Source organism: Gambusia affinis, linkage group LG09 (assembly GCF_019740435.1).
Source record: "Gambusia affinis linkage group LG09, SWU_Gaff_1.0, whole genome shotgun sequence".
NCBI lineage: Eukaryota > Metazoa > Chordata > Actinopteri > Cyprinodontiformes > Poeciliidae > Gambusia > Gambusia affinis.
In genome coordinates, this window is record NC_057876.1 from 4,121,793 (window position 1) to 4,139,801 (window position 18,009).

Consider the following 18,009-nt stretch of genomic DNA (forward strand, 5'->3'; position numbering starts at 1 on the left):
GTTGCTTGTAGGAAGCAAATCTTATCTCAGGTTGGTCTATAGATGTAGATGTTTGTGATTACTCCTAGAGTATAAATAACCAGAATAGAATATACAACATACAATCAAACAACTTTTACTCATGTCCGATTATGCTGTTGCAAGATAAGAAAATTCACCTCCTATGTCTGATTAGGAGACATAGGAGCTCTAATCATACTAATTAGAGCACTTTTGTACTCTAAATTGCTACATAGTCTAGATTTAAAGTAAAAGGTTTTCATTTTGAACATCTAAAATCCATAAACAACAGGACTGTGTGTGTGCCCATGACCAATATGGCAGATTATTCTGCATCGATAGATTTAGTAGGAAATTCAGAATATTCCAGAAAGGAAGAATGTACTTGTGAATATCTGGAAATACAGTCCCAATGCTCCTAAGAAATTTTTTGTTTTACACATGCATGTCTGTCTTCCAGCCTGTCCTTAAAAACGAAGTACTGTTCTTTTGCTCAATAAAACACTTTAAATATTTTAAGAAAGTAATATCCGTGTTAATATTTAATTTAGATATAGCTGAAATATGATTTATCATCGCTCCGTGTGAAAATATTCATTGCTGTTGACGTTGAATGGCGCCTTTGTTGTGAACGGCTGTCTTGAGACAAAAATCTGTCACACAAGCGAGGCACGAGCTTTTATCTTTTGGTACGCTTGATTAAATGATACGGGAAGCCGCTTTTCTGGGCGGCGCTTCTACCAGTGAATAGGTTGCTGTGTTCAGGATGGAACTCCCCGCCCTTTCAAACTGTACGGAGGTTAAAAACGGGCGAGACGTCAGCGCTTAACGCTAACGCTCATTGGTTGACACCGCTTCACGTTGAGAGAGATTGTCAGTCAGCTGGAGGTTTAAGGAGAATAACAATTACTTGATTTTGTCTGGCGGCTCTTGACGAAATAGTGGTAATACTTATAAGCTTGCTCAGCCTGTTGAAACGACTTGGTATAGCTGTCCGGAAAACGGAAGTGTAAGGTTCTTGTCAGAAACTCGCGAGGTGCGTAAGCTAACCTTAGCTGATGTTGAACTGGTTACTAAGCGAGCAAGCTAGTAGGCTACCTTCCGACAGTGTGCTTGCTAGTCAGTTGGACACATTTTTTAAAGTATATTAAAGAGCAACAATATTGTCCTCCATTGTTATTTTTCAGGTAAATTTCTTCCTAGTTCAGTTTAGTTAGCAGTCACTCAGCTTCTCTTCCTCCTCTTTGTCTCCAAGGTGACGGCTTTTATTACTCCCTCCATCATCTCATCACCCTGGGTTTTTCTGTCTGTTCTCTTCTCCGGGAGGCTGCTATCAAAAGCTTAGACAAGCGCGGTGCGTTTCCTGTCTGGATTGTTGTCGCAGGCGGAGCTCAGTGCCTGTTGCCACCGGGTGGCCCGATGCTAAGAGCGGGGAAGACATAGCGGCGCGGCTCGAGGAGGAGATGTCAGAGCGGGGATGCCTCTTCTTGGAGACAGTGCTGTAGTCGATGGAATACCGGAGTGCACACCGTACACCTGCCGCTGGCACTTGCGGAGTTGCAGCCTAACAAGCAGTGACAGATATATGGATGGTGAGGTCGCAGCATGCCCACCCCCTCAACTACCACGACGCCGCTGGCTGGAGGGAGCAGCTGTACCGGAGGAGAAGAGGAGCCCATGGCGGCCAGTCCCGACTCCACCGGCGGGTCCTCTTTCCGGGTCGTCCCGGCTTTCTGCCTGGGTGTGGTGGCGGCTGTTGCGTTTCAGCTGGCCTGGGGAGGCCTGACTCTCACCTCTGTCCTGTTGAAGCTCTTCATTTACGTCTCATTCGCCTTACTGTGCTTCCTGGCCGGGAGCTTCGTGCTGCTGGTCAGGAAGAGCCCTCTGAAAGTCAGCTGCTTTGACCGAAACAGGAGGCAGTCAGCTGCCCGTCTGGAGTTCTTCAATAAGCTGATGGTAGGATGATTACTCTTTCGAATAATATGTATATTTATAAATATATTCATTGCGAACACATTTTAGTACATGTAACAATGGATAAAAAAGAAAACACTTGGCCAGTTGCGGGGCTGACATAACTAGTTCCCTGGACACCCTCCTACCCAGATAAAAAACAAACAAAATAAACATTTTTAGTTTGTAGCTTAAGAATTAAACATATATTGATAATTTTGACCAATGATATGGGTCAAAATTGTAAAAACTAAAACATTTTCTTCTGAAAATGCTGAAATTTAAAACAATTATCTATCTATCTATCTATCTATCTATCTATCTATCTATCTATCTATCTATCTATCTATCTATCTATCTATCTATCTATCTATCTATCTATCTATCTATCTATCTATCTATCTATCTATCTATCTGTAGTTCAACAATAAACTAAACGTACAATCATTTTAATTAAACAAGTGAATAATTAAAAAAAATAAATTGTGGCAAAGATATGTTTGCACATCTTTAAAAGAAAGACATACATTATTCAAACTATTTTGAGCTCAACAACAATTTTCAGAAAATATATTTTAGATTCAGTTCATTTTCAGCAATAAGAGCAAGGTTAAGTTGCTAAAGTTGAATAAATGAATTAAAATTAGATTTGGTCTGCTTCAGAGTAAAGTATCAGTGGATAGACGTGGACCTGTTAACTACAATATTAAAGAGAAAGCAATACTGTTATTAAACAATGACTACATTGTGTTCTTCCTAAATTATTTCCGTTCTAATTTGTAATAATTTAAATCTGGTAAAGTCTCCATCTACACCAATCTTCTTTGTCATCATACCTGCATGCTCTTAGCTTTATTCTATTCTCATTCAGTTTTTCTCATGTTTTTTCTTTGTTCTTGCAATTAAAAAAATAAATAAATAGGTTGAATCTTGAACTCTCGCATTCATGCCATCCTGCTTAATTTCCGCTCAGCACCCAGTAAATGACTGTCCATCCCTTCAGAAAAACAATGCGTTGTTTGCAGCTGGCTTGTCTTTCGGCTGCGTGGTTTGCTGCTGTGTGCCAATGACTTGTTGACGATGGAGGGAGATTGGCGCAGACAACTGTCTTGTTGACGTGTCGCGTCAGCTCTGAAAGATTGTTTATCAGGGATACAGTTCTCCTCTCTTAGTCGTATTAAAATGCTAACTGCTAATCTCTTCTGCTTTCCCGAATGTGAGGTTGAAAGTGAAGTGACCTGGTGCTCTGGTTGTCCCTCAGGGTCGGTTTTCGGTGCCTGCGCAGGAGTCCTTCCTGAGCAGAAGAGTGGTGGTGTCGCACAACGTGGACAAAGCCCTGAAAGAAGGTAATTCATCAGAGATGCTTTGACGTATAAAAAACTTGAGCGAGCCATACAAGTTTTGGTATTTTGGGTGAAAATGTCCTGCCTGGGGTTGAGCAGTGATTTTCCAGATTTTGTGAAAATCCAAAACATCTAAATTCAGATATTTCTCTTTATGAGCTGTAAATGTAGAATATGAAACTGTGTATTTTTAATAATCCAGGCACAGTGTGTCCGCACATCCTTTAACAAGTCTTAAATTTATGTATCTAAGGGTCAGTTTCTAATGTAAAGGCCTTAAAATGTCTTAAATCCTCTAAAAAAGTAAGTATGTTTTTCCCAAGGTCTACATTTTATCTTTATGGAACTATTTAATGTTGTTTATTTTATGTTTTTTATTTTTCCCCTCCTGGGGACTTTTTTGTCAGGCAAAAAAAGAGACATCTTCATTTCGCTTTGTGACACAAGACCACTGATGCTACTGCTAATTAGTGCTAATATACCTCTGCTAGCTAGCAGGGGAAGTTGCAAAAAACTACCAATGATTGATTTTTGTGACTGTCATGAGTAAGTGTAAATTTTTCGCCAGTTGGCTTGGTGAAGTTTGTTAATTTCTGTTATGATCCATGTCTTAAATTTTATTCATAGTGGTCTTAAAAAGTCTTGAATATGAAGTTTTGAATCCCTGTGGCAGGATACACCTTTAATTATTGAAATTAGGAACATCAATAACATTTTACCAATATTTTCAGATCTATTGAGTTTTAACAGAGGATTTGAACCACGAACCTGTCTCCGCATGTCGTAGAATAGAAAATGCAGTTCACCTTTCAGTAAATTCTTAAATGTCTCTGATTCCTCTGAGTGAAATCTAAAACATCTCGCTAATCCTGAAATTTAGTAACGGAGGTTTATTATGTTTCCAGTCAGCAAGTGAAAAGTCATCATCAGTCAAGCTTAAAAATGTCTGAATCTGGTTACCAGCTCATTTCCCGACTCATTTCTCTGAGAGAGACTTCATACAGAGATTTGAATCTTTTGTGCAACGAGGAGGAAATACAAAAGGATTAGTTGGTCAGAGATTTAAAACATTTCAATTTGCTCTTTAGATCACAGTGGAGCAAACGCTCTTCTAACATGTGAATTAAAGTTTCCTGCCTAGATTTTTATTTCTGGGGAGCTTTCTTTATTTTGTACAGTCAAAGACTCGATCCATGAGCCGTTTGTTTCTTTGCTCTAGAGAATTGTCAGTTCATGGAGCTTCAGGGTGAAAATGTACTGATTGTAAGAAAGCTGTGTCATTTCCATGGAGGCTTGTGTGTCGTTTCTAGCATCTTTCGTCACAAAAACATTCTGTTAGTAAAAATCTCTTTCTCTTTTTTGAAAAAAACCCAATAAGAATGTTGAGTGATGGCGCTGTTCTGCTTCTCAGTGACCCACTGTTGCACCAGTAAAAGGCGTGGGGAGGGAGACACAAGCATTTGCACAAACACACATCTACACAACGAGAGGAGCTGTGTGTTTGTGTGTGTGTGTGTCTGCCAGGCAGCAGATGGCTCCAGGATTTGTACTGAGTTACCAAACGCCTACACAGTAGAAGAAGGGGATTTGTACATGCTCCACTGTGACTGGCAGGTGGAGTAGGTTGATGGCTTTGTATTCAGAGTCGGCTTCTGCTCTCTGTGATCTGATGACTCTGAGTTTCTGTCCAGTCCAAGGCCTTCTGGTTGGATCAGGAAATCGTGGACACAAATAATGTTCAAAGTAGCAAAAATGTTGCCATTTTGGAAACACCGTACGATGGAGTCTGTTCAGAAGTGTATGTTGAAATTCAATTTGTAGCACTGATTTTATGTATCAAAAGATTGGCTATGATCGCATCAGTGTAATCAAATTTCTAACTCACCCAAGAATTACAATATTATACGATCAGCGTGTTTTACAGCTTCTATTTATGTCAACTTTGAATTCAGGTTAACTCACTGAAGAAAAAAATTAAATAAAATCCCTCTTTAAAAAATATTTTCTGTCATTTGTAAGGCTAAAGAAACCCAACTAAGATCAGAAATTTAACTTGCTATGGGTTGGAAAACACATTTTATTTTTAAACCAAATTGCCCTTTTATAATTGAGCTGTATTTGAATACTGTACAGTTGTTCAAAAACATATTGTCAAAGTCTTATCTGAGTAGTAACTGCAACAATAAAATAATCAATACATTAAGATAGTAAGCTTGGAGAGTCCGTTTCAGTCTTAAAGTGCCTGGTGTTTCTAATTAGCATCAAACCTACATTCAATGTAATTGTAGTCACAATGGTGAAATTTATAATCTCTAAGTTATTTAAAAGATAATTGAAAAGAAAAACACAAGTAACCTTTTTTGTACAATTGGATATACATTCAGGCTTTTAGGGGTTGAAGTTACTATTATTGTTATTAATCTAATTATAATATTTACACTAGAAGCAGAGGTGACATCACACTGTCGACAGCACAACCCCTAACGTCCTCTAAACTGTGAAGAAATCCTCGTCACTTATAGGTTTTTTTTTCCCTCTTATTTCTCCAATACATTCATCCTGTCCTGGGACTCGGCCTTTGTATTTGGTTTCTCTGCATATCTTTGCTGCTCAGATGACAAAGTCCACTTTGGCTATATTGATCAGATGAGGGACTCTCTCCATGTTTTCCAAAACAACTTCACCATTAGCTAAGACTGAAAAAGAGCGAGGTGGTGAAATGAGGTCATAAGAGCTCTCACAATCACCAAAGTTTGCTTTTGATATTCCTCATTAATTCTAATTGGAGCTTCTAATAGACTCCGACAATGAGGCGTCCTGTGTATTTTTAGATTAGCATCACGCCAGCGTTTGTTCTGAATGAGCCGAACACGGTTGTGTCCTGCTCCTCTGGTTTCCTCCTACAGTTAGTCACGTCAGTCTCTGCTTCTATGAGTTATCGCTGTGATAAAGTTAACCCGTCCCTTTTTTTTATACCTCGCTGCCTGTGATGCACCTGGCCTTTGAGGAAATGAAACCTGTTGGACTAACTCTGCAGCTGTTTAATTCGTGTTTTAGTTACCAAAAAAAAAAAGAAATCAGGCTCCAGGGCTGGCAAATTGAACTCCATTTAACTGAACCGTTAATCTTCTCATCTCTCCTACACAAAGCCAACCTGCATTGGAATCTTCTGTCTATCTCCGTCTCCCCCCAGTGTTCGACTTGGCCTACAGAGACTACATCCTGTCCTGGTACGCCTCCCTGAGTCACGATGAGGGCCAGCTGTACTCCATGCTGCTGGAGGACTGGTGGCAGATGATTGGCCAGTTGCGATCCAGACTCGCAGGCATAGATGTCGTCAACGTGGTGTGCTACGACAGCGTCCGCATCCTTCACTCCCACTTCACTGACCTCAAGGCGGCGTCTGGAAGGTAGGCACTCAGCAACGTTTCCGTCCAGTCTTTGAGCGAGCTTTGAAAATGTCACAAAAATGAGAACGCGAAATATGCGCGCTTCTGTCTGGAACAACTTGACCATGCTACGCAAAGCGCTACGAATGGCTGTGAAAAAACAACAAACAAGATGTAGAATTTTTATTTATTTTTTTCCCAAAGTTTTGTTGACAGACCACCGGTGGATGTGGAAAGTTGGTTACGTCAGAATTTATTCGGTATTTACGTTATCCGTATTGGAATTTTGTCATTCAGAATTTTGGTATTTCACATGCAATACTTCAAAACGTGCAGTAAAATAAAAACCTCGATGGAAACACGTCTACTTTATCTGCATTCAGTTGTAGCAGACAACCACATGTAATGGACCTAAACATTTCTCACCATATTTTGCGGTACCATTGTGATAACGATAAAAGTTACAATAAGAACCGTTTATTACTACTTTATTAGGAAACTATCTGGCTGTGACTGCCACTAAACTGCACACATATTACAAATTGCATTGATATGTTTATTGATACTTTAATTGAAAAAACAGTCAAGAAATTAGTAAAAATAAAAAACAGTTTTGTCAGGTTTTAAACATCTTGAATTGGAATTTATTGTGGCAAAGACATTTATCATGAATAATGATAGGATAAGTAAATTGCCCCAGATTTTTTTTATTTTTGGGTGTTACTTGTATGTGAAACCAATTTTATCTACCTTTGCAAAGGTTGCTGTATTATGCAACTTTTCAGATGGGAAAAAAAAAAAATCAGCATCCTTAGAAATCGGTGTCGGTGATCGTAAACTGTAATCGGTCCACCCCTACAAATTGAAACAGCAAGAACACAATTAATTTTAGTGCCGGTTATCGGCCTTCTTCATTCTGACATTATGACTCGTTGTTGGTGTTCAGAGGAGTCGTGTTCCCCTTTTGAGTTGCTGTCAAAGACCTCCACACCCACCACTGCCCCCCCCCAGACCTTTCACATCTCCTGACGGAATGAAATCCCATCAATCTGATGCAGCGTGAAAGACATTAAAAGCTCACTTCCCCCTCAGCGATGCGCACAAAAGACGACCGAGAGGACAGGCGGAGCGGTGCTTCACGCTTCATCTGCTTTTATTATCCTGGCACATCGGGCGAAGTTCATGATTCGACCTCGCCACAGTGACGTCTGTCGTCGACAGGTTGGCGACTACGAGAGCAGCGGCGGCGTGTCTTCTTCTGTCCAGTTTAGGAAAATTGGAATAACAACAGCTCGACATTGGATGAGTCATAGCAACCTCACCCTGTTTGAGCTGATCTGACGTGAAGCTCGGACTGAAAAATGTGTCTGTGTTTCAGACGTTAACATCCGCCCACCACGAGCGTCAAATCTCAACAGATGATGGAGCTCAAACTGCTAAATTTAGCTTTAGAAACCATTATAGTTTATATGATAAGATTCTTCCATCCTGCAGTCCAAAAGCTCCAAATGAATATGACGGTGCATGTAACACTATCCCTCACCCTAATCTGTTTCTATATTTACTTTGTGTGTGTTTGTGTACAAAGATCAGAGGAAGCTGTTCGTCCATTTCCTCTCCATCCCTGCTTGGTCTGTCCTGACACAGAGATGGCCTTCCTCCGTTGTGTAGCGAGAATCCTGCTGCTGTGTCTGCTGCCTCAGAAGGACGCCAAGTCTCACACACTCCGCTGCTGCCTCACAGAAGTTATTACGACCAAAGGTGCTGACGTCCTTCTACGTCTCTACGAGCTTTGATTCATTTATTTTTTTAAATATTCTTTTTATTGGAATTGAATGAACGTGGAAATGAATCTGACTCCCTTTCCATGAGAGCTGGATGATGTGCCTTAAAAATAAAATCTCAGTTTTTTGTCGTACCAGATCCAATTAAAATTTTTTTTTACAAATGGCAGAAAATATTTTCAAAAAGTGGCTTTTACATCAATCTTTGCTTCTGGTGGTTGCTACAAGAATTTTTGACTAGCTATGAGAATACAGACCTAAAATTGGTAGAATTAAAAACACAATTTTTCCAGGAGAATGTTTTAAAATTAGGAGAAGAAATAAAAGTCGTTTTAATGAGGGGGGAAAAAAAGCTTGGATATTTTTTAATTTGGCATGTTGGAGTTTGGATAAAATTACTTTATTCTGGCATTATTTCAGCCTTGCCATGTGATTTTTATTGTCTTATTACTGTTATTGTATCCTGGTAATTTCACAACTTTGTTCTCATAAAAAACAAAGACTTAGCTTGACCTTTACATTTTGTTGACCTTAATTCCAAGTCCAACTAAATAGAAACTGTAAAAAAAGAAAAGCTTTTCTAACAACATGTCCACCTTGGGCATGTTGTTAGAAACATGCCCAAGGTTTCTAACAACCTTGGGCATGTTAGAAACCCAAGGTTGTTACCCAGCGCTGAATTGTACTGTTGTTGAATGTGTGATATAGGAAACAAAGAGGTTGGTGGGGAAAAAAATCCAGTTTCCACAAATGAAACCAAAAAAATTCAACCAATCGCGAAAACTGATTTGTCAGCCTCTCGCAAAAGAAATGAATTAGAGAAAATTACCCATAAAAACCTGCTGCTTTAGCCAGCAGCAACTAAAAACAAAACTTCCTGCAGCACGTACTACTGCTCTGACGACTAATATAATCACTTATCACCGTGCATTTCCCCTCTTTCACAACCTGTGATCAACCCCAACAGACGTTTGTTCCTTTCCTTTTCTTCTACTCTTCCCAGCGCTGAATTGTGATTGCGTTTTGTGTTGCTTGTTGCTGCAGTGTTGAAGCCTCTGGTGGAGGTGCTGAGCGACCCGGACTCCATCAACAGGATGCTGCTGTCTCAGCTGGAGCAGAGGGAGCAGCAGGCAGAGCAGCAGAAAAAGGCCTACACCTACGCTGCCTCTTACGAAGACTTCGTCAAGCTGATATCAACTTCCACTGATGTCAATTTCCTCAAACAACTCAGGCATGTCAGACACGCATCCACACATACACAAACACCCACACACACACACACACACACATATGGCTTCATTAAACGCAGAATGTTCTGTATCTGCACAGACGTTCTTTGAATGCACCACTCTGCCTGTATAAACTCAATAACAGACGGCTTAATCACTAATATTTTTTGTGCTCCTGCTGCTGCTGTGTGTGGTTTCCATGGGAACAGAGCTCGTCTCTAAAGCAGCGTGGCGGATCTACAAAGGGGTGTTAGACATGATACTGCTACGTGTGGGTCATTATTGGAGGAAATAATGGTGACACACAGACTTTCATGGTGTTTTGTCAGGTAAAGAATCCTCGTAATTAAGTTTCATTTTGTCTTTTCACGTTTTCTGGTCTCTCCATCTCCATCCCAGGTATCAGATAGTGGTAGAAATTATCCACGCCACCACCATCAGCAGCTTGCCTCAGCTCAAGAAGCAAAAAGGTAAAAGGAAATCGACAGAATGTGACGGCAGTAATTGGTGTGCCTCAGCACAGTCTGCTGTGCACGTCACCCAGTGTGTTGAACACGGTGTTGTTCAGCATGTTCCCAAAATTTAGCAAGCAGTTTGGCTTGTTAGACCGATGCATCATTGTTCCTTTTAAACTGAGCTTGCTTGGTTTCTTTTGTCATTTTCTAGTTTTCCTGAGACACCCCATCTAATTCCAGACAAACAAGCTAATAGTTTCTACTTATTCAGGGATGTTTGTGAGTCCCAATCCCTGCAGTTAATACAAATAAATATGAATACATGTATGTTCAATGTTGTTAGGGGGAAACACAACTACAGGACAGTATTTAACAGTGTTTTTCTACCTGTTTTACGTTACTGACGGCATTTTCAATCATTCAGTTCACACATATTCAATCACATAACATGACAATAAAACTAGACATGTTGTTCTGACTCAGTGTGTTTCAGATTCTTTTTGCCATCTGTTTGTAAGGCAGATATTGAGCTGTGGTGACACAAATTTTACTGGACGATAAATTGTCCCAGAAGTTATCGCGATAAACGATAATATTGTTTTGAGACCATTTTCAAGCAATACAATATGGTAATGGCATAATAATGCAAGAACAAAGTCTCATAGATCAATAAAGATTAAATTTTAACTTTTAATTGTAACTGGAAGAAATTTTAAATTATTCAAAACAAATCAGCAAAATAAAATGAATTATGAAATCTCTGTAATGAAAATTGTCGTTCAAAAAGGGGCTGATTGATACCGATGCACCAGTCTGATTACTTTTGTCAATAAATTATACAAATGGAAATATTGTCGCTTATTGCGACAGAACTAGTCACACATGCCTGCGCCTATAAACAATAACTGAAATATGGAAGAATAAGCAAACAGTAAAAATATGAAGCCCTGTTGTTTTGGAAAGAATTCGTGTTATTTGATATTGCAGTACTTTTGCAAATTTTTCCTCTTTATGAATTCATTATGAGGTTTCCAATGAGGAATAGAGAATCCCTTTTAAAACTTTAATTTGCCTTTCTAACTCTATCTATGAAACACTGTTTTTATTCGCATTACAGATGATGCCGTCTGTAATAATTATAAAGTCAAAACAGAAGTTTGTCAACTGTAAACAAATAAAAACAAAAAAAAGTTTATATACCTATATATAAATATAAATATATTGGGGCCAAAACACACAACCTGGTGGGATCCCACATTTGTTTGTTTGAAACGCTGATACCTCGGTAATAAACCAGTTATTCACACTATTTTCTGCTAGCCAGCAGAACTACTCTGCTTAGTATCAAATACTTTTTCAATCAAAATAATGTAAAGATATGGACAATAAATAATACCACCTTCATGCTAACTAAAATATATATATTTTTTTACAATCCCAGCTTTTGCATGTATTGGGATCATTTTAGTTCTGTGGTTTAACCTAATCACCGCTCTCGGATACGTCGTCACCTTCCTCTTCGTTTCCCTCATTCAGAGCGCAAAGGCAAAGAGTCGGCAGCCATGAAGGCCGACCTGCTGAGGGCCAGGGACATGAAGCGCTACATCAACCAGCTGACCGTCGCCAAGAAACAGTGCGAGAAACGCATCCGCCTGCTCGGTGGACCCAACTACGAGAACAGCGAGGAAGGAGGAGCCGATGACGGCGACGAACCGCAGAGCCAGAAGGTCAGAGGCACGGAAACGCCGGAGGGAGCGTTTTAATTCTGAAAACCAAAACCGTTCTGTTCAAGTCGTTGGCCGTTAAAGCGCTTTTGGTCCCATTGTGTTCTCTACCTCCTTTCAGATCCTCCACTTTGATGATATTTTGTGTAACCCGGGCTACAGAGAACACTTTCGAGCGTACATGGAGAGGGTTGATAAGAGAACTCTGATAAGCTTCTGGGAACTGGCGGAAATGCTGAAAACTGCCAATAAGGTATTCAGGAGGCACATTCATCAGAGTTCAACCCAGCTGTTCCAAACTAAAGTAAAAAAGAGTGCAGGGAAATTTACACCTAATGAACTAACTTCAATCTTAGCTAAAGTTGAGGAATATCATCCTATAAAGAAATTCAGATAGATTTTGTACAGTTAAAGATTTTACAGTTATCCGATTAAAAACATGCATTGATACCAGCTGCTTTTTCTGTTAGCGTTTTTACGTAAATATTTGCTTTTAGGAGTATCGCTGAATTTTCTGTTTACACGGCAGTGGGCGGGTGGTGTTGATGTGCAGCGTGTAAAGGCGATGCCAAGCCTTTGTGAACTGGTTTCCGTTTGTTTTGGCAGAATGAAGTGCCCCAAATCGTGGGAGAAATCTACCAGAAGTTCTTTGTGGAGAGCAAAGAGATTCAAGTGGAGAAGTTTCTCCTGAAGGAGATCCAGCAGAGTCTGGTGGGGAACAGAGGGACCGAGGTGTTCGTCAGACTGCAGGAGCAGGTAAAATGGGATTTAAGACGTAGACGATTAATCGTGAAGAATCGTGAAGAATCGTGAAGAATCGTGAAGAATCGATTATCGAAATAACCGTCCACTAATTTTGTAAGAGATCAGTCATTAGGTTCAGTATAAAGACTTAAAAAAGGCCATTTGCTGAACAAACAATACACTCACAGATGTAATTGGGACAAAACTGTACAAAAAAATGTTACATGTGAGATGAAAATAAAAAGTTTGTAAAAATGTCTGACCCAGAACTCCTCATATGACCCAGTTTTAGCTTCACCAGGTTCAATTTCTGCAAAAGAAGCACTTTTTTCTATTCTGTTATTAATTGACTAATTGAAAAAAATAACCAACCATATCAGATTTACTTATGGATGCTGGCCTGAGCGTTTCACGTGTTGATATTGGAAGTATTTTGTGTTTTTTGCTATAAATGATGAAGCATACGCTAAAGGCTTTAACAGTCCTTCTGTCTGGTGTGGGATAGAAGAACTTCTTTAGCTTTTTTTTTTTTCCTCCAAAATGTCCACTCAGGTTGGAGCTTTTTGAGCAGTTCTTGCAGCAAGAATAAAACATATTGAAATGTTCTCCAGGTGGCCGAGACCATGAGGGAGCGCTACTATCCGTCCTTCCTGGTGTCCGACCTCTACGAGCGGCTGATCAGACGAGACGAGTCCCCCAGCCAATCACAGTGCAGCCCAGAGGAGAAGGGCAACGGGGTCAGATACACAGACAAAAAAGAAGATGCGTCTGCGTCACATGGATTTTACCCTACGAGATTGGCTTCTTTGTGTGTGTGTGAGCTGTCCTCGTGTTGTTTCCGTGTCCCTCTGTGCAGTGCCAGGGTCTGGATCCAGGGGAGGAAGTGTGCGACGAGGGAACTAAAGGAATCAACGAGCAAGCTAGCTACGCTGCTACTAAACTACGGCAGCTGTATGACAAACTGGAGTATAAGCGGCAGGCGCTGGGCTCCATCCAGAACGCCCCGAAACCAGACAAAAAGGTAGCAGATGAGAAGCTCACTGTGTTAGCTCTTCAGGTTTCCATCCACCTACAGCTGGATGATTAATAGAGTTCATCCATGAATCAAATCTGTGTGTTTCCGCAGATTGTGAGCAAACTAAAAGAAGAGATCGGCGCCATGGAGAAGGAGCACAGCGAGCTGCAGCAGCACATCACCAGGACCGACTGGTGGTGTGAGAACCTGGGCCACTGGAGGGCCAGCATCACCGCTGCCGAGGTAACCGCGCCCACTTTGCTCACCACTCAAACAGAACGCGGCTAAAGCGGTGTGGAGTCCATCTGAACTACCTTTTTTATTTATCAATTTTTTAACGGTTCCAGGCGGCAGAAGAAGGCGGCGAGACCATAGCTTGTTACAGCGTGTGTGTTGGCCTGACAGAAGGAGAGGAGATGGCCAACAGCTGCTGGAGCGTCCAGAGGAAACTCACCGAGTTCCAGATGTTACACCGCAAACTCACAGAGGTACAGCTGCTACACTCTTCTTCTATCCCTGTTCTTTTTTTATTCCGTTGCATTGTAATCAATTTGGGAATCAGAACCATTTTGTAAAAATCAGATGAATATTGGGCTCAGATTCTTTCACTACCACATTATTTTGTGTCTCATTTGTGATGAGGTCTTGTCTGACTCTCAGTTCTGGACAAAAATTCTTCTGAGAAGTTATGCAGCCATGAAAATGCATTAAGTCATTATTAATATTCTTAACAGTCTATATTAATTACAGTCATATTCTAAAGGCTCATATTATACGCCTGTTATAAACAATAATAATCTTTCATTTGGCCTCCTCAGTGTTTTCCATGTCTGAAGAAACTCCAGTTGCCGTCGCTCAGTAAACTTCCCTTCAAATCCATCGACCAGAAGTTCCTGGAGAAGAGTAAGATTCAGCTCAATGCCTTCCTGCAGGTAAAGCTCGCAGTGTGTGTGTGTGTGGGCGTGTGTGTGTGTATGTGTGTTTAAAGTGGGCATCAGACTCCCTCTGTATAAACATACATTAGGACAGTTCCTGAGGGTTATGTTAGTAAGCGATTAATCTGACAACTAATCTGGTGTTTTGTTTTGTTTTTTTAATCTGATGATTAATTGGAAAAAATAACAATTATCCCATTCTGCAGATTTTTCATTTAACCACTGACTTATACAGTATTAGAAATGCATTAAAAATGAAAATCATTTAATTTACTTTTTGAAATAAGACATCAAATATTTTTTTGTCTAAAATCCACCAGCAGCCTGTCTTTAGTAAATACTTGATTATTTGTAGCAAAGGATTCATCTGCAGCTATGCATTGTGTGTGTTAGCCTGTCACAATAAGGAATAAATCAATTAATCACGTGATGACAATCATCAAAGTGATTCTCCGCTTTAATGTCGTTGAAAAGCCGCCATTTTGATAAGTGCAGCAACCATTTTTATTTTCTTTTTATCTTTTTACAAAAGTCAGACTGGCCCTTTTACCTGTCGTCCCTGTCTTTAGATGAACTGTAAATATTATGAAATGCACTTTTGGTTACAGAGCATTCCTAATCCATTTGAATTTTTGTTGTTTTGGATATTTAAAATGTTAAATGAATGTTAGAAATTAAAGTTTGTAATTCTTATTATTTTAGTTGAAAACGGTCTGAAAAGGACAGGGACGCTTTATTGTCCTGCAGAGTTTGTCATGGTGATAGGCCTAATTATTTGAAATATTTACTCTCACTGTGCTGCTCCGTATATAGTAACAAATAAATCTGATTTTAGCCAGCTGATTAGTTGGACTATCAGCTCATGTAGCCTGTTTTTAAACAGGTTTACCGTAGTAAGACTGATGGATGGCGCTTGTTTACTTTCCACACCTTGTAAATCTGGGTTTTTATGTGACAAGACACATTAGCAAACAACCAAATGTCTCTTTTATGTAACCGTGGGAAACCAGATGTTGAATCTTTATCTTTATGTTGAATCTAAACCACTGAAGTGCTGTTGACAATAACTCCGGTGTCCTCTGTTGCAGCGGTTGTTGACGGATGAACGACTGTGCCAGTCGGAGGCACTCTACGCCTTCCTCAGCCCGTCTCCAGAGTACCTCAAAGTAACATGGTCTCTTCATCCAAATTGAAATCAAAAACACATATTTGTGGTTTTTCAAACCGTGGCCTCCTGTGCCGCTCTGCGTTTCAGGTGATGTCTATTCAGAAGAAGTCCTCCTTCTCTTTGGCCTCCTTTCTGGAGAGGTTACCTGGAGATTTCTTCTCCCACACTGAGGTAGACGTCGGCTTCCCTCTCTTCCCAGCAGGTCGGATGAGAACTTGAGATGCTTAGCGTCACCCTGTGTGTCACGGCTGTGATTGGTTGTCTGCAGGAGGACGGGGACGATGACAGCGACCTGTCGGACTACGGCGACGAGGCGGACGGGCGCAGAAACGCCCTGGCTGAGCCCTGCTTCATGCTGATCGGGGAAATCTTTGAACTCAGAGGAAGTGAGCGGCTAACGCTAACAGAATCATGACCTGAAATTACATCAGAGTGGATTCATCTAACTGCTTTTCTGTCTCATTTTCCTGCTCAGTGTTTAAGTGGGTGAGGAAGACTCTAATTGCACTAGTCCAGGTTACATTTGGACGAACTATCAACAAGTAAATACCGGCTTTTTTTCTCGGTGCTCTTTCCGGGTTTTCGTCTGTCTGTGATCAGCGCTAACGCGACGCGTTCCTTCCCTCAGACAGATCCGGGACACTGTAAACTGGATCTTCTGCGAGCAGATGCTGGTGTGCTACATCAGCGTGTTCAGGGACACCTTCTGGCCTAACGGGAAGCTGGCGCCTCACGCCAAGGTCCGGACCGACTCGGAACGCAGCGAAACCAAGGAGCGGGCTCAGCAGAAACTCCTGGACAACATTCCAGGTAGCTGTTTCTGGAAACTTCCTGTGGACCTGGCAGGCTTTACTTGTTCTCCCACCAGGCTAATCATTACTTATTTTTTTTAAAGTCTTTTTAAAATGTTTTGGATTTTTTTTTAAGACTTTATAGTTGATGATCAGGTATTAATGTTCCAAGCTTTTGATGGCTCATAATTATCAAGTGATATTTTCAAATTTCCTGTCAACCTTAAATATTTTTTTAGCTCAAAAACACGACGGGCTGCTGAATGAATGACTGCCCCAGAGACCAACCACTGGGCTTGGCACGTTTTCTGGGCCTAATTCTAGGACTGTGAAAACTTTTGCTAGACTTTGTATTCAGTAATTTGTCGTTTACTCATTACACATATGGACAGATAAGTATGTGTTTTTTGTTTCGATCAGATGCACTAACGAACCTGGTCGGCCAGCAGAACGCTCGCTTTGGAATCATCAAGATCTTCAACGCCCTGCAGGAAGCCAACGCCAACAAACATCTCATCTACGTAAGACGGACCGTCAAACCAGATTCTGGTATTTTTATTCTCGAGAGCTACAGAGCTATGTGTAACGACTCGGTCTGTTTCTGTGTCAGGTGTTGATGGAAATGCTGCTGAAGGAGCTCTGTCCTGAACTGAGAGCAGCAGCAGAGAACAGCTGAGCACAGACAGAACATCCCTGGTTCACCAAGTGGAACGGTGTGGTGGGGGGAAGTAGGGGTTTCCACCGCCGGCGTCTGTTCCTCACCCTTTCTGTAGCTGACCAATCAGAGTGCCAAGAGAGAGACAGAAAGTTGTGGGGTAAATGTCTGAGCTTGGGTGGTGAAGGCTTTGAAATAACGGCAAACCGAGCTGACAGCGGCCTGAAAGGAAGGACTGGCACTTCATTTTGTTCAAGGAGAACACTAGTTGTATCTGTAATAGAGAGCCACGTTCACTAAAGAACAAGTCTTAATTTGTGAGATTATGTAACATGTTTTTTTTGTTGTTTTTTTTTTTATGTTTCTTTAGTTGTTTTCTGGAGACACAGACATTCCAAATCGATACTAAAACCAAAATATTTTGGAGCAAATCTCATAAGTTGAAGTGGAAATCTTAATGTTTGCACATGGCAGGAGGTGATTTGAAAAAAAAAAAAGAAAATCGCGGACCGGATGGATGACGGAGTCCTGGTCTTCTGTTCCCCAGGAAAAGTCTCAGCACTCTGACCTCTGAACATTCCTACAAACGGCCTGAGCAACAACACTTGTGTTCTGTGATTCTTGTTGAGACCTGGAATTGTGCAATATAATTTCATGTGAACGTCGTTGTGATGATTTTATTTATGATTATTGATAGATTTTATTTTTACCAAAAAGAAAATTGTTTAGAGAGCGTTTATATGAGCAATAAATGACAAACAAAAGCCGATGACTTGCATTCCTTTTATAATATATTGAAAAGGGAGTAAAAGTTTGTTTTTCTT

At 40.6% G+C, this 18,009-nt stretch overlaps 1 protein-coding gene across 3 annotated transcripts; it reads left to right on the forward strand.

Annotated features, from left to right (window-relative positions):
- The first annotated feature begins 820 nt into the window (after positions 1 to 820).
- On the forward strand, positions 821 to 17,531 carry snx25 (sorting nexin 25). 3 transcript variants are annotated; one of them, XM_044126208.1, is made up of 22 exons: positions 821 to 1,187; positions 1,385 to 1,956; positions 3,215 to 3,299; positions 6,490 to 6,706; positions 8,274 to 8,446; positions 9,514 to 9,700; positions 10,098 to 10,168; positions 11,690 to 11,880; positions 11,999 to 12,130; positions 12,484 to 12,633; positions 13,233 to 13,358; positions 13,478 to 13,642; positions 13,748 to 13,879; positions 13,984 to 14,124; positions 14,455 to 14,568; positions 15,660 to 15,737; positions 15,827 to 15,910; positions 16,008 to 16,125; positions 16,215 to 16,281; positions 16,368 to 16,549; positions 16,951 to 17,051; positions 17,141 to 17,531. In XM_044126208.1, exons 2-22 carry the CDS (start codon positions 1,606 to 1,608, stop codon positions 17,204 to 17,206), a joined length of 2,931 nt encoding a protein of 976 aa, XP_043982143.1. In that variant the 5' UTR covers positions 821 to 1,187; positions 1,385 to 1,605; the 3' UTR covers positions 17,207 to 17,531. The 3 variants fall into 3 exon arrangements, with proteins under 3 accessions (XP_043982143.1, XP_043982142.1, XP_043982144.1); XM_044126207.1 differs by having other exon boundaries at positions 821 to 1,036; positions 1,256 to 1,956; XM_044126209.1 differs by having other exon boundaries at positions 821 to 1,036.
- The last annotated feature ends 478 nt before the right edge of the window (positions 17,532 to 18,009 follow it).

What these genes read in the sequence shown, in the direction of transcription:
- snx25 (XM_044126208.1), top strand. Translation starts at nt 1,606, where the DNA reads ATGCCCACCCCCTCAACTACCACGACGCCGCTGGCTGGAGGGAGCAGC. An exon ending in CCAGCATCACCGCTGCCGAG is followed by an intron (nt 13,880 to 13,983) that starts GTAACCGCGCCC and finishes TAACGGTTCCAG; the next exon opens with GCGGCAGAAGAAGGCGGCGA. An exon ending in CCAACAAACATCTCATCTAC is followed by an intron (nt 17,052 to 17,140) that starts GTAAGACGGACC and finishes TTTCTGTGTCAG; the next exon opens with GTGTTGATGGAAATGCTGCT.